Below are 18910 nucleotides of genomic sequence, written 5' to 3'. Positions count from 1 at the left end.
CTATCCAGGCCCTGAAACCAGATCAAAGACAAATAAGTTCTGGACAGCTGCTGGCAGATGGTCCCAACCTTTAAATACTTAAAATTCCCTTCAAGCTGCCTTCCAGGCTCTAGATTTCTCTCAGAGGCTGAGACGAACCTTCCTGAAGTAGCTACTCCCCTCTGCTGAGAGCAGAGAGGGTTTAAATGGCTGCCCTGGCCCGCAGTGCATCCAGCAGTGAGCTGGCTCAGAGAGATGAATCTCCCCAGTGACTGACAGCTAACATTTGCTAGTTAGCAAACAGTGCCGAGTGCTTCACAAAAAGAGAAAGTAAAATACTTATTTGAAAGATCTAAATACCTATAAAAAGGGTGTAATGCGGGCAGATAATTATACAAACTGCTGCTACATTTGTGTGAGGCATCTAGCTGAAAGAGCTCTTTCTTGTCGTAACCCACTTGCTGGCACATCTTTATACACCTGAGCCAGGAGAAAAATTGTACTCATACGGTCTTCCAAATTTAAAGGCTTCTACATCCTCAGCGGTTCTTTGTTTGTAGCATTTCAGGTGGAATAACCATGGAGCAACAAGAAACTGAGTGCTCCGCTCATACTAAAATGAAAAGGGAAAGTCAATCAAATGATCACCTCTACTTCAAATGTCCATATCCTGAAATCAATAGCACAGCTGACACCTATCATATCACTTTTATCTACCAGTGAAGTGCACGGCAACAGCCTCAGCAGGTTGGGAGAAGGTGCCGTTTCAAAGCCTGAGCCATTTCTCCTTGGAAAGGTAGCATGCAACTCACTCCAAATGCAACTCACTCCAAATGTTCTCCTGAGCGAGAACAGAACATGAAGAAAGTTCTGAAGGTAAGAAACAAATAACTAACATATGTGTGTAGTTAGATTTTGGTCACAGCACTGCAGTTAACTAACTATTGGGAGGTTTCGCTGCATACTTGGCAGCTGAGGGAGCTGCTCCTACCTAGAGCAAAGGCTGGCACCTGCAACAGCACTACCCTAATGCTACGCCTGAAGCTCATTTACTGGCAAGAGTAATCAGGAAGAAAAGAGCACTTCTTTAGGGATAAGTCAAGCGTGCTCACTGCCTCTATTTGTGATGTGAAAAACCTCCGCAAAGGTTTTCCAAACAGAACGAGCCTTAAACCTTAACCAGAATTAACCTTAAATTTCTCACTGTATCTACGGTGAGAAATGTTAGCTTCAAGAAGCATTTAAAAAAAAAGAATTTTTCCTCCTAAAAACCACGTTAACATCTCCCATTGTTCTACGTTACAATTAGATTTTAGCAAATCTGTAAGGTACTAACTCAGCCAGCCACCCACATCTGAAAAACCCTCGTGCTCAGCAGAGAGCGCAGCTGCCTTTCCTGCCACTTGAGCCAAGGTGACACCAGGCGCACAGAGCCAGCGCTTCATTCTCTCAAACTGCTTCATAATCTGCCTGCACGTTTTGAAAGTAAAGCAATGATGAGGTTTTCAAATTACAAAAGCATTCCGGCATGCATGCCAGCTCCTGGTAAGATTTATGTAATTTTCAGGGACTGAAAAGGGAAAAGAGAATCCTGGAGACCATGGGAACATCCTAGGACCTCTTAATTAATTAAATGAATATCCAGAGACCTTTCAATACGTGATGCACACATGGTGACTTTGAATGCAGTCACGTTATGTATAGAAGTGAATGGATGTTGGGAAGAGGAGCAGCAGAAAAAATAAAAGCAGTGCTCTTTATTTTTTACTTTTAGGAGGAATGATTATCTACAGTTTACATTTTTGAGTTGTTTTTGAGTAAGAGGTAACTGAGGGCTCCACTTCACTTTCTGCCTCCCTTGTGTTAGCAAATTTTAAAGGGTTTTAAGCATCTATGGTGATTAAAACATTAAAAAAAAAAAAAAAAGTAGCACTCTAATCTCACTTTTTCTATTTGCAATGTAGTGACAACACTGAAGGAATTTGATTAGCCAATCCCATATTGACTTTCTCAGGAGATAAACACCTGAAAAATACCTTTCTGTACTGGGGAAGGAGAAAGCAAGTTTTGTAATGTATTGTCTCTGTAAAATATCGTTCCAATTTGCACAAAGCATATTCCAAATGCATACTCCTTTAATTTCAGGACATTCTGTCTGGCAGTCCATTTAAAGACGGGCTTGCTACTAACCTTTTTGTATCTCCTTTTTGGACTTTTACCCAGTGCTCCACTTGAGCCATATTACTTTTTCTTTGAATCTGTTTATCGGGATTTGTTCTGGGAACAAACCCCCTTTTATATGAGCCAGTACCATTCTGCTCCACTAGGCCAGCACTCATACTTAATGAACTCGGAAGCGTTCCATTCTTCTCAACGGGCAGAGGCTGAGCTGCTTGAGACCGTGGTGCATTCGTTAAATCTGGAAATAATGAATCAACTTCTGTTAACGCATGCTTAGCCTTTCCCTTCTTAGTGTCCAGAGCTTCTTTTCTGAGAATATAACGCTCCTCCTCCTCTTTTTCTCTTCTCGTTTCTTCACGCTTATCATAACCGAGCATTTCAGCAGATTTTTGATAATTTTCTTTTGTATCCGTACTCTCTGACTTCACACACGCTTTACAGGCATCCACGTGATTGACCTGGGGAACAGCCTGCTGATCCACTTTTTCATTTTCCCTGAGAGGGGGAAAAAAAAAAAAAAAAAAAAAAAAAAAAAAAGAAAAAAGTGTTGGTAATGAACACTGTTTAATTGTCAGAAGTTGATGTCGTCTTGTTAGTATTTTAGAAAAGATAGCTACTAAAGCACCTTCTCCAGGCTGTGAGGAATCCAGCTGAAGTATGCTAAGATAAATATGCTCACTAAAACTCGAGCTGTTATCCCAGTCAGACAAAAGCTACTTTTACAGTGCTAGCAAGTAAGCACGAATCATTTATATGCATCTGTAAAAATGACTGAAAATATTAAGACTGTATGAAAAGTGTTGAACTTGCATAATATTGTGTACATACAACTGTAAAAAAAAAAAAAAAAAAGTCATCTTCCAATCATTGGAAGCACTGGAAGCCAAAAAACAGAAAATGAACTGCCAAGTACATATTTCAAAGTCAAAAAAGTATTTCATATCTTCATAGATGTCCTCAGGACTAGTTATTTCTGGCCACGGAAACAGAACATCTACACTTGAGTCAATACAATCACTGTCTAGGGAATCTCTAACTTTGTAATTTTGCAATTCCTAAAAAACAAAATGTAAAAAGTTACACCTACATTGCTCCTAAGAGATGCCATGCACACTAGTTTACTAATTTGCCTTATCATCTAAGTATTTGAAAAATTCTGTAGCAGAATTCTTGATACCAAACGTATTACAGTCCTAAGAGCTTTCTGTTGCTTTTGACACATAACACGCTTCATTTGCCATTTTGTTCATCTACTTATAGCCACAAGCTTCAATTTAATAGTATCATTGTGGGTAGTGCCTCATTTTCTCTGAAACTAAGTTCAGTTTCTTTAAAGCTTTTCAGGAGGTGGATTCCAAGCAAGCAAGCACCACAAAACAAGTATTTTATCTTTAGTCTATTTAGTGTCTCAAAGTGAACAGTCTACTAGGACCAAGGACACTATAGCAATCCATCTAACTTGCCAGGCTTCCTTGACTTTTTTCTTTTTTTTTTTTTTTCCCCCCAATTACTCCTATCCTTATAAAGAAGATAAAGAAGAACAAGTAACAGGTTACATATTATTTGAAGTTAAAATTAAATCCAGAAAACCCTAACACAAAATCGTATAGAATGCAAAAAGAGATGCTGGATCTCTGCTTATATTAGATTACATTTACCAGAAGCAAGCACTACAGCAAGACGCTCTGAGAAACTGCACCATGACATTTTCATTCGCAGAGCCCCAAGGGTTAAAAGCTGGGCTACCTCACAGTACAGAGACTTCTTTCACAAGGGCTTTTAGGGAAAGAATCACATTCCCAAAGTCAAACCATCGAGAAGGCTACATCCAGTTTAATAAAAAGGAGTAACTGGCAGCACACGAAGGCACAGCTGAATTTGTTTGCTTCAAGCACTGGTTAGGAACAATGCACCAAAAGGACATCCTCCCTTTTTAACGGTGCTTTTTTCTACACCAGGGAAACGTAAAACTCTTACAAGTACAAAAGGCCACCAAAGTAAGCCAAAAACAAGCAGTTAATGCATGGATAAATTAGTTGCTATCTTCAACCATGCATTTGCAGTTTCCCCAACTTACACACTCTTCTCCTGCCCAACAGCACTTGATCCTTGTTCTAACCACTCGTTTGAAACAACTCTTTACTCTTCTCTCATTTCCCTCACAGTTACTTTCCTTCAGGCTGTCACTTGGCCGTTGCAGGTGCATGAATTTGCTAAGAAAATTTGTAATCCTTTAACTGAATTTCCCTAAATATACACACACATATATATAAAAATAAATCTGTCGTTCAATGTGGGCACATAGTTTGTATGTGAAAATAAATACTGAACGCCAGCCTTAATTAACTGTTCGCTAACTGATTTGCAACAGGGAGAAATCATTGCAGAAAGTAATCGAAACAGAACTATTTCTTTAAAACTGGAATAAGTTTCATAGCACATGTTTACAAATACCGCTTTCAGAAATCATCACCATGCTGAGTTTTAGCAGAATTAGTTTGTTTTTAAGCTAGGAATTGGTGTGTTGAACTTGCCTCTTCAGTGAAGAGCGTGTTTGCATGAGAGCAGCTTGGTTCATAGCCCGGATCCAGCCATTCATGTCCTCCTGGGTATCTGCACTGAAGTAGTATGTCCGCATCCCTGAATGCTCTGCCTGAGAGCCAATAACAGAATTCTTATTATAAATATACGCCCGCATTCCTGTATGAACAGCCTGTCAGCAAAATAAAGAACAGAAATAAAAGAAATAGGAATCAGACGTCACTTCCATTTTTCTTCCCAGAAAGTTTATTGCAACTTTTCCTGATCCCTTAAAAATGAATAAATGAATACAATTTTCAAGGTTCTCTGACTGTTTCTTGAATTTAGGGTGAAATTATTATCCTGCCGCATCTGGCAGTTGTGCAGCCAACTCCAACGGCACTCTAATTTTTACTGAAATTCCACCTCTTTCTCTCACTTCTGTTTTACAGAGTAGGAATTTTCAGCTTTTTGTTTTCTCCTAGCTGCTGTGTTTCATTTACCATAAATACTATACAAAACAAATTAATTCTCACTGAGACATGTGTGAGTGAGTGAATTTTCCCAGCTCGTTTCATAAAGCAATTTAGTCAGACAAAACGCAGACAAAAACTTTACAAATTCAAGCAATTAAAATGCTTACTTAAGAACTGCTTATAATGCATGTTAAGATCTTTCAGTTCAATTAGCGTGCACTTCAGCCTCTATATGTTAGCTGCAAAATCCCAAGTCTTACTGCGAGTTAGTAGTACTGATGGAGTTACCAAAGTGCCTCAAATACTGCCAACCACCTCCTCAGACCAACACACCCCACAGAATCCCACCGAAAACTGGAGGTATTCAGAATTTCCTCTATAAGCATAACAAATGACTAAATATTAATGTCACGCTCAAAAAAATATGCAAACTGAAATGTCTTTATAACTCCAGGCCACTTGAATTTAATCAAATCTTACCCACCTTTGTCTAAGTGATAGTATAGCTATTACTAAATCCTCCCGTGAAGTGCTTCAGGACTAATATTTCCTCCTTCTTACCTTACAGGCTCAGCTGCTGCTTAGCACTTCAGGTGCTTTTCACTACTGTTAACAATCGGTAGGAAAAGACTCGTTTCCTTCTTTGCAAAAAAAACTGAAGCGAGTATATTCAACATGAAAGCTCTTGTAACAATATTAAAACTTAAATTAATAATTTAAACAGCTTTCGGTAAAACTAAGACTGCTGAGGCAGGCGTTTGGTTTGTTTATAAAAGGAAAAAAACTTCTCTCAAGTTTTTTTTATGAGGACACATCTTCTTTTGAAGGTTAAGCATATTTCACGAGCTTTCCCTAAAGGACTGGTCCTCGTATTTTGATGAAATCTCCTCCCTTTCCTTATTGCAAATTAAAAACTGCTCTGCAACACAGCTGGATTTGGAAACTTTGGCTATTTAATCTGTTGAAGCCTTCCCTAAAAGATGTCTTTCAGCTGTTTACACTAATATTGTAATCTTAGAGATTCTTACCAACAATTTTGACAAGCAAAATATTTCCTTGTTCTTACAGCTTTAACGTTTGCAGAAAATTGACTCCCTTTCTACTGCATCCTGTTCTTACAAACGTGCGCGATGTGGCACATCTGCTGCAGGTCTTAAGCATGGAAATTTCTTTGGAAAACCCTGGCAGTACAGAGTTTTCTCTGGAATGCCACTGTGCTCACAGAGGCAAGGCTGAGACTGCAGCCCAAGAGCCAGCCAGAAGGAGGAGGAGGAAGAGGAAGGGCTGATACAACTCCAAGGCTCTCCTGCACAGCCTTTCCTCTGCTTCCTACCAGCACTGGCTGACAACCCAACACAAGGTGGTGTTTTCCTTCCCACCATCATCTACCTTAACACAGCAAAGCAGGATTTACATATGTGAAATAATAGCTCGGATCAGTTGCATATTTAGGAATCAAAGGATTTTAGGAATCAAAGGGTTTGTTTTTGTGTTCGACTGGTTGAGTTTATTGGGTTTTCAGTTTTCTTTGCTGTTGGGGGTCTGTCTTTTTTTTTTTTTTTTTTTCTTTTATTGACCTTGAAACTACTACAGAAACAAATATGGTTTAGAAGAATTTAATTCCCTGTGATTTATGAGCAGTGTCCAGGGCAAGAGCAGACCAAGAAGAAAAGGAGCTCCAGCTGTAAAAGAAATCAGTAACTTTAAACCCAGATCTTCTGACTACGGCGTGCCTATACGCACCACGTTGAGTCTATAGAAGAAGATGCTAGAATATGGAAGTGAAGCAACTTCTGCAAAAAGCAGACTGCGTATGCCCCACTGTGGGGAATGCAGTAGGACCTTAGCCTTGGTTGTTCACCTGCTGTATTAAAAAAGAAAGCAGCACAACCTTGGGTAACTAACCGTGCAGACTGCACACCGCATCAATAAACGGATTTAATTCACCTGTATGTCCTGCTCAACATGCCCAGTGTAAAAGGGAATAAAAACACAAGGCATGTTGCACCATTCCCCAGAGACTGAAGCTATCGGAGCTATAAACATTCATAGCTTCAGAAGGGGTAATGGAGATGGTCTTTTATTATCAACAAACCTGACATTCGGAAGTTTCTCGTGTGTAAAACCAGTTAAAGGGAAATCCATATACCTTGTAGTTATTTATTAGCAGCATGTCTAATATGCAAGAAAGCCACTTTGTGCTAACGTCCTGTAGCTGTCACTGCTAGAAGACACAGAAGCTAGTGGGGTTTTGTTTGTTTTTTCAAGCAAAAGCTATTAGGATGGCTACAGCATACAAAAAAAGCCAAAAACACAGCACATGCGCACACATACACAACAGGGAAAAAATAATATTGGTACCTATTCATGCATTCAGATGCCTTAATGTGGATAGATTGAGAAGAGAAGCAGTCTCTCTCCCATAATGCACAGAAGGAGAAATGGAGAGTAAACCCCAAGAGCATATTGATAGAACAAGACAAGGACAAAAAGTTAAACAAGTTTAAATTGCGTAAAGATTCATGTACCCAAAGAAAATATTTAACAAAAGACTGTAGTAATAAAAGTAAGCAGTAGCTGAAGTCTACAGCTGTTATGTTCACTCCCATTAATTTAAAATTCCTACCTGAGAAAAGGCAGAGTTTACTGAACAGAGAAAGGAACTACTTTATAATAATTGCAACCTTCAAGTTTAGTGCTCCCAATAAGCTATAAAATACCAGAAACCCACCCTTCTTCTGAAGTTTGATATTTACAAGGCATTTATGAACAAAAATTGGAGCAATACTCTGTCCCTTTACTATAAACACAACACACTACAGTCTAACTTGTCTTTCCCCCTCAAGTAATACTGAACTTTTCCAGAACTTCTGGATGCTGGTACCTTCCCTCCTCTCTTTCAAATCCTTAAATGACTCCCCAGACCCAGTGAAGCTCTGTAAGTAGTATGGGAGCCGAAGGAACCAAAATTGTGGTGAGAACACAAAGGAATAAAATATTTTTTTTTATTATTTTTTTAAGAAAACCAGTGAGATCACAGGCAAAGAAGTAAGTCTGTCCTGGTGCCATCAGGTCTAAGCAATGAACAGATACTTGCATCAGTATGTCTTCAGTATCAGTAATGGAAAGATGTTTAAAAACAATACAACTTTATATATAAATACTTGCATACAATGGCTTTCTTGAAGTTTTCTTGCTTTTCTTACAGCAGACACAAATACGCCTTCCAATTTTCTCAATTTATATCAAAGTCAGATTTTTTTAAATGAATTTACTTTGAGTATTCTCTCATATTTTCAACACACAAGATCAATTAAAATAATCTTAACTGAAGATAGTGAGGCTTCTGAAGAGACTGCAATGACTTTAACTTCCATGAATTGCTAATAATGTTTACAACGGTGACACTAAGTAGAGTAAATTCTCTGTCACAGGGAGTATTTTCAGTCATATATTAATGTCGTGCACCCTTTTTCACAGTACAGCCCAGACAAAGGATTCGTGATACCTCACATCTGCATCAGCACACAATTACTATATGAAGAAATAGAGCAGTTAATTAAATACCTGTGTTAGCTGCAGAAGTAAATGTGCAGCCAAGATCTTACAGCCTAAAGGCACAGCTTACGGTGAGTAGCTTGTAGCTAATCACAGGACTTTGCTTGGGACAAATGAACAATGTGAAAAGTTTGTCAAGGACAAAGAAGCACAGTTTCCAAACAAAACGATTTAATACGTGAACTCCTACACTTCAATCCTGATGGGATTTGAACAGCCCATACGCTATTCTATAGGCCTGTCGCTGTCAAGCATTTAAAAAAAATCCTAAACTGGATTTTAGGAGGTGATGGAAGGAACACAAGTTTGAGAATATCAATAGGGTGCATTTTATCTGTTACAGGGCTTAGCATATATCCTACTAAGCATGTATGTTGCAAACAGTCTTCTAACTGAATCATACAAAAAGCATCTATGTGTTTGCTAAGTAAATCTCCTTCTTTTAGTTTTACAAAATAAAACGTTCAGAGTTTGATTGCTTACCTGGCTTAAAAAAGTCACTGCTACTTAAAAAATACATTGAAAATGGAGGCCTCTGTTGTACCAAACAGCTTACAACAGCTGGAGTAAACGACAGGCCAAATGCAAGAAGCGACGTGGCGCATTCTCCTCCTCATTCAGGACTTAAAAGTGGAAAAGTCCTATCTTTATTTTGGGCTTCATCTTCTCGTGTTTTCTATTTCTGGCTGTGCTACGCTGCGAGACAGAATGTCCATCCATGCTCCAGCTATCGAAGCAGATTAGATAAAGGTAATGGCTGGTGAGTGCTGGAATGCCAGCACGGCCCGGCTCCTGCCACGCTGCACCCACAGCCGCTGCCGCCAGCGTTGGGTTGGGTCTCGGTGACAGGAACCACACAAAATCCTCCTACGGCCCTAGGAGCTGGTTCTACAAGCATGAAACTGCAATGTCAAGCCTGCAGTCAATCATCAAACACCTCAAGCAGAGTCAAGACTGGCCCAATGAACTTCCAAACCTGAAGTGTATGATGTGGACTTTTTATACCAGTTTTCTAGCACAGAGTTTGTTTTACCAACAACTCCGTATTTCTCTGTCAACTTTTTACTGACAACCTTACACTGAAAATTCCAGGTTACTGGCTCGTGCTAATTTTCAGAGCAGATTCAGATTAAAGACGTAGCAGAGCTTGTATGGGTATAATATTCTGAACTCAGAAAGCTTGCAACTGCTTCTGAAATGTTTAACCACGATCACAACCATGGGCTCTGCTCTGCAGGAAGAGAGAGGCAGCAGTGACTACAGCACAGGTCACGTAGGAACTACATGTGCATATGGACGTTCATATACAAAAATATGCGTATGTGTGCATGTATATATGTGTGGGTGTATGTACATACACATTCATGCACCAGGCTTCTTTTCCTGTTATCACTGATGTCTTAAACTGGTTAACAATCCTAGTGTGCTCTTGAACATCTGCAAACATCCTTCCATGAAATTAAAAAGATATTTTTAAAACACCAAAGCAACATGGTTTAAGTAGATCCTATTGCTAGTTTCTTCATCTCCTTCCCCAGCCTACACTAAGACATGTAGAAGCCTAAATATACATTGGACCCTTCTTTTTTAGTACCTGCTTCTGCCTAAGAAAAGGCTTGGAAACAAACTTCATGAATCACACTTAATAAATATTAGAGTGAACTGATTTTTTTTAACAAAGGTTCTTTTGTAGCTGGTCCTGCTATCTCACATTCAATGTATTTGAGAAAGTATAACAAATATTTCCATAAAGAGCACCAGGTCTTTTTAAAAACACATCTCCCAGATTAATATTTGTTTAATACATTTCAAGCCATTACCCACTTCAAAATAAATCCTAATGCAACAAAGGACAGTCTGTGACTTTAAAACACCAACACCCCAAGAATCAAAACACAACAGAAGCACAGAGAAGTGTAAACCGAGAAGACATTCTTTGTAATTTCAGCAAAGATTTAAACAGTTTTCTTCTATATCTCAACCTATACCCGACTGAAAACTGAGTTTTTGTTTGTTTCTTTTTTTACTAGTAGTAGTTTTTTGCTTGCTATAAGACCAGGTTCTGCTCCAAGTATCAGTATAATTTAAATTTGCAAACAAACGCAGACATTTCTAAACTTTGTCTGAGTGCTGCAGCTCAAACAATCAGTAGGAGAGGCAGGTTTTTCCACTGTCATGAAGGAATGCATATTTTATTACGTTTTCCTAGTTTTTTACAACAATGAATAGAACTGTAAATGATACAATTACATGGGGAAAAAAATGTGAGCTGTTTCAAACAAGAGTATTTGTACCTTAGAAAATTACTCATTGTCACTTAGGACAATTATTGCTCCCAAATAAAAAAGGAGAATAAATTGGTTACTCTTTCTTTCCTTGAAAGGAGGAAATTATATGTCAAAAGCCAAGGTATTGTCATTTTCTCACTGTGAAAACTGAGCTGGTTATTTTATTATCAAAAAAAGGGCCATCAGTCTGCTACTAGGTTCAGCATTCCATAAAGAAAAAAAAAGTCAACTTTTCTTTCAATATGAAAAAAGAGTACTGGAACAACTTATCAGCATTAATTTCTAATTTTAGAAACAGTCTCCTTACTCCCAGCCTCATAATTAAGCTCTGAAGACACTTACATAGTAACAGATATATGAAAATCCATTTATAAATACCAAAACCGCTATGTGACATTTCAATAGCCCATCAATAAACCTGCCTGCTTTTCAAAAATAAATTAAAACATATAGGAAAGCAGACGCTTCTGCTTACAATGGTATCTTTTCTAATGCAAATGAGTATTTTAAAATATGATGAGGTAATAAAGGTTTTTTAACTGTACCTTGAAGGAAAATTTGCGATTTATGCGATCTTCAGGTCCAACTGGAGATATTACATAACTGGGCAATGGTATGCTACCCAGCACAGATTCTTCCCTGCTGTCTGTAAAGTAAAATAAAAAAAAAATCTAATTAATTGCACTTTTCAATAGGGCAATAAATACATTCTCCCTTATGGACACACAGTGTTGTACTACAGAGGGACAACAGACAGCAGGCGTGAAGGTGAAAGAAAAGCAGTTCAGACTGCATATAAGGAGAAGAAATTTCTCCGTGAGGACAAAGCAGCAATGAAACAGGCTGACCAGGGAGGCTTTGCCATCTCCATCCTTGGAGGTTTTCAGTGTGCGACAGGATTAACCCCTGAGCAAATTGGTCTGACCTCTTTTTTCGGGCCCAGATTTGACCAGGAGGTTGGACAGGGCTCTTCCTGAAGTCTCAATTTTCTTACAACTCAACGGCAATAATTCAGAAAAATGTTTTATTTTTAAGAAAGTAATATTGACATTTTGGAAATTTTTTTTATTATTATTATTTTTTTACTTTGTTTTGTTTTCTGTTGGTTTACACAAAAGAACACACTTCCTGAATAAAGCTTATTTTGACAAATGAACTCTGATAGGCTGTGTAACACAATAGACCTTCCATTTAGCATTCTACATGGAGCCTAATTACTATAATTAAGAAACCTCTATTACCACTGGCTCTAAAGCAATCAGCAGGAGAAGTGCTGTGCCTACAAACATGAATTTGAGCTCCACATTCTACAATGCTTTCCAAAAATTGTAACGTGCTGTATACAACATTCAAAACTTCCTAATAACCTTATGTAACCATTATGCCATTATTCCTATTCAGAGGAAGACTACATCTAGCCTTTTTTGGTAGAAATGCAAGCTTCTGGGTTTCTCACTCTTATATTATCACTTGGATTAAAGCTGCCCTGATAGGGCCAAAGTGCATTCCCAAAATCAAGTATGCAATCACAATTAAGTAGGTACACAGAACAGGGATAAGAAAAATCTTACACAGGAATTGCTGCCAAATATTTTGTAATGTAAATCTTGGCATGTACCAAAGACAAGTTGCGTGTCAAAAGATCATACAGCACCCACTTAGTCCCCAACCCTGGCTTGAAATTTGTCGCACCCTGAAGACGGACAGGTAAGTCATTGTTTCATGATGCATCTCAGAACACCTCAATGTATCTGAAAAATTCAATTGCAGTGTGTTTTGAGGAGGTAAACTGTTAACAGACTAACTCAAAAGAGCTATGATTATCTACTCACCTTTGTAGTAAAACAAACAATAATCAGCAAGCACAAACCATCGTCTTTTCCATAATCGCATACCAGAGCTATCCTGAAATGCAAGAAAGGTGACAGACTTTTCATCTAACGAGAATAACAGTTTATCATGCAATGCTCTATCAATGAGTAGCTTACCAGATGTCTGCATGTGGTACTAACTGCAAAAACATGCATTTTATATTTTAGTGAAATATTACATACATAAGAGGCACAGAATAAGAGCTGAAACATCCAAGTATAAAATAATCAGCTTAGAATATTCAAACTGCTGACTTTCATTAAGTAATTAAACTCGCCTCCACATAGCATTCAGATTAACCTTATACACAGTCAATGAATATTTTTACTAGACAGCTTTGTCCCACAATAAAGAAACAAATGTATGCATCCTGATGGCACAAGCTCCAACAAAGATCGCCTGTGCACCAAGATGAAAGTCACTACACAGCTGTGAAGTATGACCTCACATTTCAGACAATGATCTCCTGTAATTCTACAGTCAATTTCCCATATGTTACCCTTGCTCAAAACGTAATTTAATCAAATGTTCCTTATGAAATAATACAGGGTGCCTAATGTGCAAACTTTAATGAAGTATAATTCAATATGCCTGTAGAGATATATCTCTCTCCGTATAATATACATCACCTTGTCAAAATGAGTAATATTTACATTGAAATTAATTTTAGAAGCTTGTAAAATTGCCAAAGTGTAACGTCAGCAAGTACAACTCATTAAACTGAAGTAGGCTTTGATGACACCAACAGTATAGAAAGCATCTTCGGTGTTTAAGCGCTTGCGAGTAGAGGTAGGCAGACAGAAGGAAATAGCTGAGGAACATGGTACATACGATTTATTTTCCTTCCTTTTGCACTCATATTAAGTACGCAAGGACTTTATTTCCTTTCTTTTTTCATGCTGCAATGCTGCCAACACACATCATGTCTGACCTCCAGTTCTGTCCTTAAAACTAATAGCGGACGTCAACAGAGCTGATCGTGGAAGACAGACCTCCACACAGGAGGAAGTGAATGGCTGTCAGCAATTTAAATTTCCTTTGTATCTAGAATCATAACGTTAAGCCTTAGATTTCAGCTTTCTCCTACTCATTCCTTAATTTAGCAGCTAAATCTCCGATAATGATCTGATGGACACTGATTGCCAAATTAAAAGCAGGGAAATCCTCTCATAGAGCACCCAGATTTCTTTACTTTTTGCACTCAAGGACGTGCTTTCGCTAGCTCAAGAGTTCAAGATGCAGCAGCTTTAAAATTCTGTTTGTTGAAAGAAATTCTATAATCCCTTCATTGCTTGGACACTGGCCTTGGTGACAGATTGTGTGGTGAATGGGTCCCTGTCTCTCCCTTCGTCTTCTCCCTCCTGCTTCTGGAGAACAAAATGCAAACGAGTTGGAATTGAGCCTTTGATCTAGGGTATAAGGGTGTGAGCAAACTGGTGACCTTCGTAGCCAACCTCAGGCTAGTGGTGTGTTCTGAGGGAGGCTGAAATCAGCACAGCAACAAGCAGGTGGGATAAAAGAGGCAGAATAACCGGAATTGGACAACCAAGTTACAGCCTCAGCATTTAACCAGGATAACTGTGTCCGTTTATCCTTGTTTCCTCTTCTGAATCAAACCTGCGTGTAAATCTTAGTTCTGGTACTTGCTGAGCACAAGCCCCTCAGTACAGAAGCCCAGGGGTGTTCCCACCACCACCACCATTCCAGCTTCTGCTTTTTCAGTGGCCTGAAAGGTGCTAGCTTCTACTTGATGATTGCATATGGACGGAAACAGATGATCACATACTCACCTGTTTGTGTAGCCAGCCTCTTACTATAACAGGAACATTGGGGTTCCTTCTGATAGCTTGCTCCCTCTTTCCAAAGCTATGAACTTTGTTCCCAGTCTTCACTACCTGTAAGGAAGTAGAACAAAGCAGTGTTTTTGAAACTGCGCTGACACACACTTCACGTTTTAAATAACCACACTGCAGTAATTCATTACACAGTAACAAAGCGTTTATAGCATTCTCAAGGGCAAGTAAATAGACAATAATATTTACAACACAGCAAAGGCAATTTCCCACTCTCATCAACATATCAGTGCTAGGCTGGTGTGGCTCGAGTCTGAAAGGCAGAACTGCTGCAGTTTGATCACGCTTGGCAAGTATTTCTGACTGCACTACAGGCAAGTCTCTCTCTGCAACGTGGCTCAAGTCTTACACACACACACAGAACTTTGTATGCGTGAATCCTAATTTTGCTCTTTGTTGCTCGTTTTTTGTTCATTTGTTTTTCCTGTTTCAATTCAAATAACATCAGCAGTTTAATAACATGCTTGGACTTTGACCCTGCAAACAAAAGGAGAAGATGTAGCGTGACTGCTAAGGAAGAGACCTAGATGGCAGTAAGTGGGAAAACACGAGGGCTGCGTAATGGTTTGCATTACTGCAACCTTGGTTTTGACTCACAGTGGCAAAATGAGTTCGAAAACAAGAAGGGAAAGCCTACTAGTCTGTGAAAAAAAACAGCAAGAACCTCATAACTGATCTGCCTATTCTTTTCCAGCCTCAGCACAGTTTGCTACTGCAACTGCTTCAGGAACCTGAGGGGCACAAACCACCCTTACAGCTGCACCCGATCCCTGCAAGGGAAGAGCTGTCCGGATCCAGGCCCTGTCTCCCTCCCACCATGTCCCTGCAGTGCCTCATTTGTTCTCATCTCCCAACAGGTCAGGGAATCGACCAGTTCTGATGTTGCCTCAGCTGCAGACAAACAGCAGCTCTGGAAAATGAACACATCAGTCATATGCAAGGGATGCTATCAGAAAGATACCTGAGTGTACTGCTTCTGCCTGTCAGGCAACATCTGGACCAGAAGACAGCACACATCATCATACAACACTCCAGTGATATACAGAACAGAATATTTCAGTTGGAAGGGCTCAAAGTACAGGGGAACGCAGTAACATTTGCAAGCTTCCATTCACGCTGTTAGATGCTTTAGAAAGACTAAATTCCAAATGATTCTCGAACTGAACCAGACCATTATTTCTCCATATCCTTTATTCATAATCAGTATGAATGCCTTTTAACATGGTTCATAATGGGTGAAAATCCCCATCTGGAATGACTGCAGCGGTCTAAATGCAGTCTTGAGATGACTTATTCAGACAGTGCCAGCATGTAAGTGGTGAGGCCCACCCCAAGAATCTACGCACATTTCGGCAACTGCCCATCTTAGGTGTCCTGGAAAATGAGGGAGAATTGATTGATATGTATATCAACAAAACAGAATGAGAGGTTAATAAGCAGAAGCCTTAGTTTTAGTTGGTAGCGGTTTTGTTTGTTTTGTTTCCAACACTCTCCTTTCCTTGTGCGGCGCGCAACTGACACTGTTGGAGAGTGCCTGTGAAATTCTCTTTCCAAACAATTACTTCTTATTTCAGAAGTTTTCTTCAGTCCAAGTTCAGACTTGAATACTGCAGCAAGCAAGCCAGCAGGCTTTGGTTCTTTCATGTTGAACCGAGAATGACAAATCTATCATGCAGCTGGCAGCCTACCTTCCCTCTCCACCCCAAACACACCAATTGTTAGCTGTCAGCTTTTCGCAGAAGAATCAAGCTGAAAGCCCTGTACCTGCTCCTACACTCTCAGATTTGGTACAATTCCAGTGCACATAGCTCTCTATAAAAATCAGTTTGAATTTGGCCAGGATTCCAACCCTACACCTACGCAGTGTCAGTTTTGTGACAGCATTTGCAGGACAAAACAGTGAAAGCATTTCATGCAAGGTAATAACTAGCTATGGGTAGCTGCGGGAACTTGCCACAATAAACAGAACGTACCTCGGGCTTCATGATTGTCTCCCAGATCTGTGTCTGGGAACTCGCTCTTCAGAAAGAATGATTATAGAATTCGTGGAAGAAAACGTTTAGAAAATAGAGGAAAGGTTCTTAAAATCTACTCTCGGAATGCTACAAAACAACGTCAAGATGGAGGACAGCGGTTATTCACTTTACAGCCTTTGTTCTTGGTGCTGGTTAACTTGAACAAATTCTGATATGGTAGCTTGTGAAGGAATTTAACAGATCTCCTTCTGACTCTACAGACCATGGGGAGTGTTTTCAAGCTTGGAAACACATGCAGTGATGAACCAAGGTGTATATGAGAAAGACTATGGTTCTCTATCCTAATTAAAACTCCAGTAAAGTATTTATCAAGGGTCCACAGCTGGATGGATCTCACATAAACAAATTTGGTGGAGAAGGAAAGTACAAGCGAGTCCTCTCTGAGATGTCTATTTGAAGTCTAAAGCTGCAGAGTATTTAAAAGAATGTCACATCTAGCAGCCTGGCAGGAGCACACACTGGCACAGTTCTGCTGGACAGCAAACAAAATAACAGCAGAGACCAGAAAGAGATCAGCTGAAGTTTTGGGAGGAGATTCTGGATATTCTCCAAGTTGTGATGGAAAGAGTATTACTATCACATTTAGCTGTGCAGTTCTCATGTTTCCTGTGAATTAGTTCTTTCTCATGGGTGGGCCTCTAAGTTGTATCCAGTCATCATCATTACCATTCCCTGTGTTTTGCAAAGCCTGATTAGATCAGTGCAATTACATGACAAAGGAAAGCAGCAGGAGCAGGTGACAAGGGTGCACACTTACTGGCAAAAGTGTGATTAAAAATAAGTTAGAGCCAACTGCATCACTGGAAAAATTCCTCATCTCTAAGCAGAGTACCAGGTCCCCATTAAGTTAATCAATTTTTAAGAGTGAAAAAATGAACCTTTTCTCTCTAATGCTGGCATTAAAAAAAAATAAAATAAAAAGACAGTGAGCATAAGAACAGTAAACTCAAATGCACACGTACCTTGTTAAGTCCTAGTCTTCTGGTTTAATTCATGGAGCGATTAAAATCAACACTAAACCAGCATTGGCCTTAAAGCAAAAGAAGTTCATCAGGTTCAAACAACAGTCTGTTTCCCTTACCTTAGAACCAGGCTTTGTATCAACAGCAGACATCGTTACTGCAGTGGATGATTCGCTGACCATGCTTGAAGGTCTTTGGTTTATTTGTTGCTTGGACATAGGTGAATTTAGTCTAGAAAACAAAAACAAACAGATACCCTAAAGCACATCGGTTTTTGAACACTGAGCTTTGTCTTTTTATATTTAAGACTCCCAGTGAGCAGATGAATGATGGGCTAGTCAAACACGAGGCAAACATTTCCCATTTCCCACTTCCATTGCATTACCCCTACTATTTTGATTTCAGGTATTTCTCAAGCAGATTCTGTCAGTGACATCTGGGAATTAGTCTTTGCCAGTGTATCAGGAGGCAGAAACCTCCCAAATTGCAAACCCAACAGAGAATCGAGACACAACAAAGAGCACTCAGAAGGTAATGCTCCTGCACAGAAACTGAACTGGGCCCAGTCTAGAGGCTTGGCCACAAACGTGTGGAAGAGACAGGAGTGGGAAGGGAGGGCTAGGAGTCAGCACGCTTTGCAATTACAGATTTATTGTTTAAACTAAAAGTGTGGATACCCTAATGTTTGATCTTTCATTCTGCCCAAAATATAAGCCACACTGCAATATGAATTGTTAAAATAAGAACACCTTTTAAGGGAAATGATTCAACTCATGGCAGATATTGTTAGAAATAGCCTCCAAGTCATACTAGGATACAAGAAATCGAGATAAGTAGCTCAGATAGAGATGCCCATTTAAATCACAGTGAGATGAATCCTACTGTAGGAACCTGTTCAACAAGTAAGAGTTCAGTACAGCTGCCCAGACGGAGGAACAAGAGGACAAATGCAAGTACAGACTTCTGGGGAATTGCAGATGCGGATTGTTAGCATAATTCTCAGCAGCCACGCTCGTGAATTAAATCAACAGGTGGTATTTTCAAAAATCATTAAGAGCTGTTTAGTAAATTACCTTTGAGAAACATCAAATCATTAGGAGGTATCGATACAATCACACCCAAAAACACTGTTAACAAATCAACTCCTTTTTGCCTTTCAGCAAGTTGCTGAAGCATTTATTTCAA

General features: G+C 39.3%; 1 protein-coding gene across 7 annotated transcripts in view; it reads right to left on the bottom strand.

Annotated features, from left to right (window-relative positions):
• The window catches only part of PLEKHA7 (pleckstrin homology domain containing A7), a 134372-nt gene that overhangs the window by 33762 nt on the left and 81700 nt on the right, over positions 1 to 18910 (bottom strand). For 5 of the 7 annotated variants that reach the window (XM_032188991.1, XM_032188995.1, XM_032188992.1 and 2 more), the window contains 6 exons: positions 17845 to 17956; positions 14665 to 14769; positions 12835 to 12907; positions 11548 to 11648; positions 4695 to 4873; positions 2170 to 2655 (listed from right to left, as the gene is read on the bottom strand). In XM_032188991.1, the coding sequence (XP_032044882.1) occupies positions 2170 to 2655; positions 4695 to 4873; positions 11548 to 11648; positions 12835 to 12907; positions 14665 to 14769; positions 17845 to 17956 (1056 nt within the window). Of the gene's footprint in view, positions 1 to 2169; positions 2656 to 4694; positions 4874 to 7517; positions 11508 to 11547; positions 11649 to 12834; positions 12908 to 14664; positions 14770 to 17844; positions 17957 to 18910 lie in introns of those variants that run through there. The other 2 variants (XM_032188993.1, XM_032188997.1) reach the window with 2 other exon arrangements.

The sequence above is a fragment of the Aythya fuligula genome, chromosome 5 (genome assembly GCF_009819795.1).
Source record: "Aythya fuligula isolate bAytFul2 chromosome 5, bAytFul2.pri, whole genome shotgun sequence".
In the NCBI taxonomy this organism is placed as follows: Eukaryota; Metazoa; Chordata; class Aves; order Anseriformes; family Anatidae; genus Aythya; species Aythya fuligula.
This window is presented reverse-complemented; position numbering and strand designations above follow the sequence as displayed.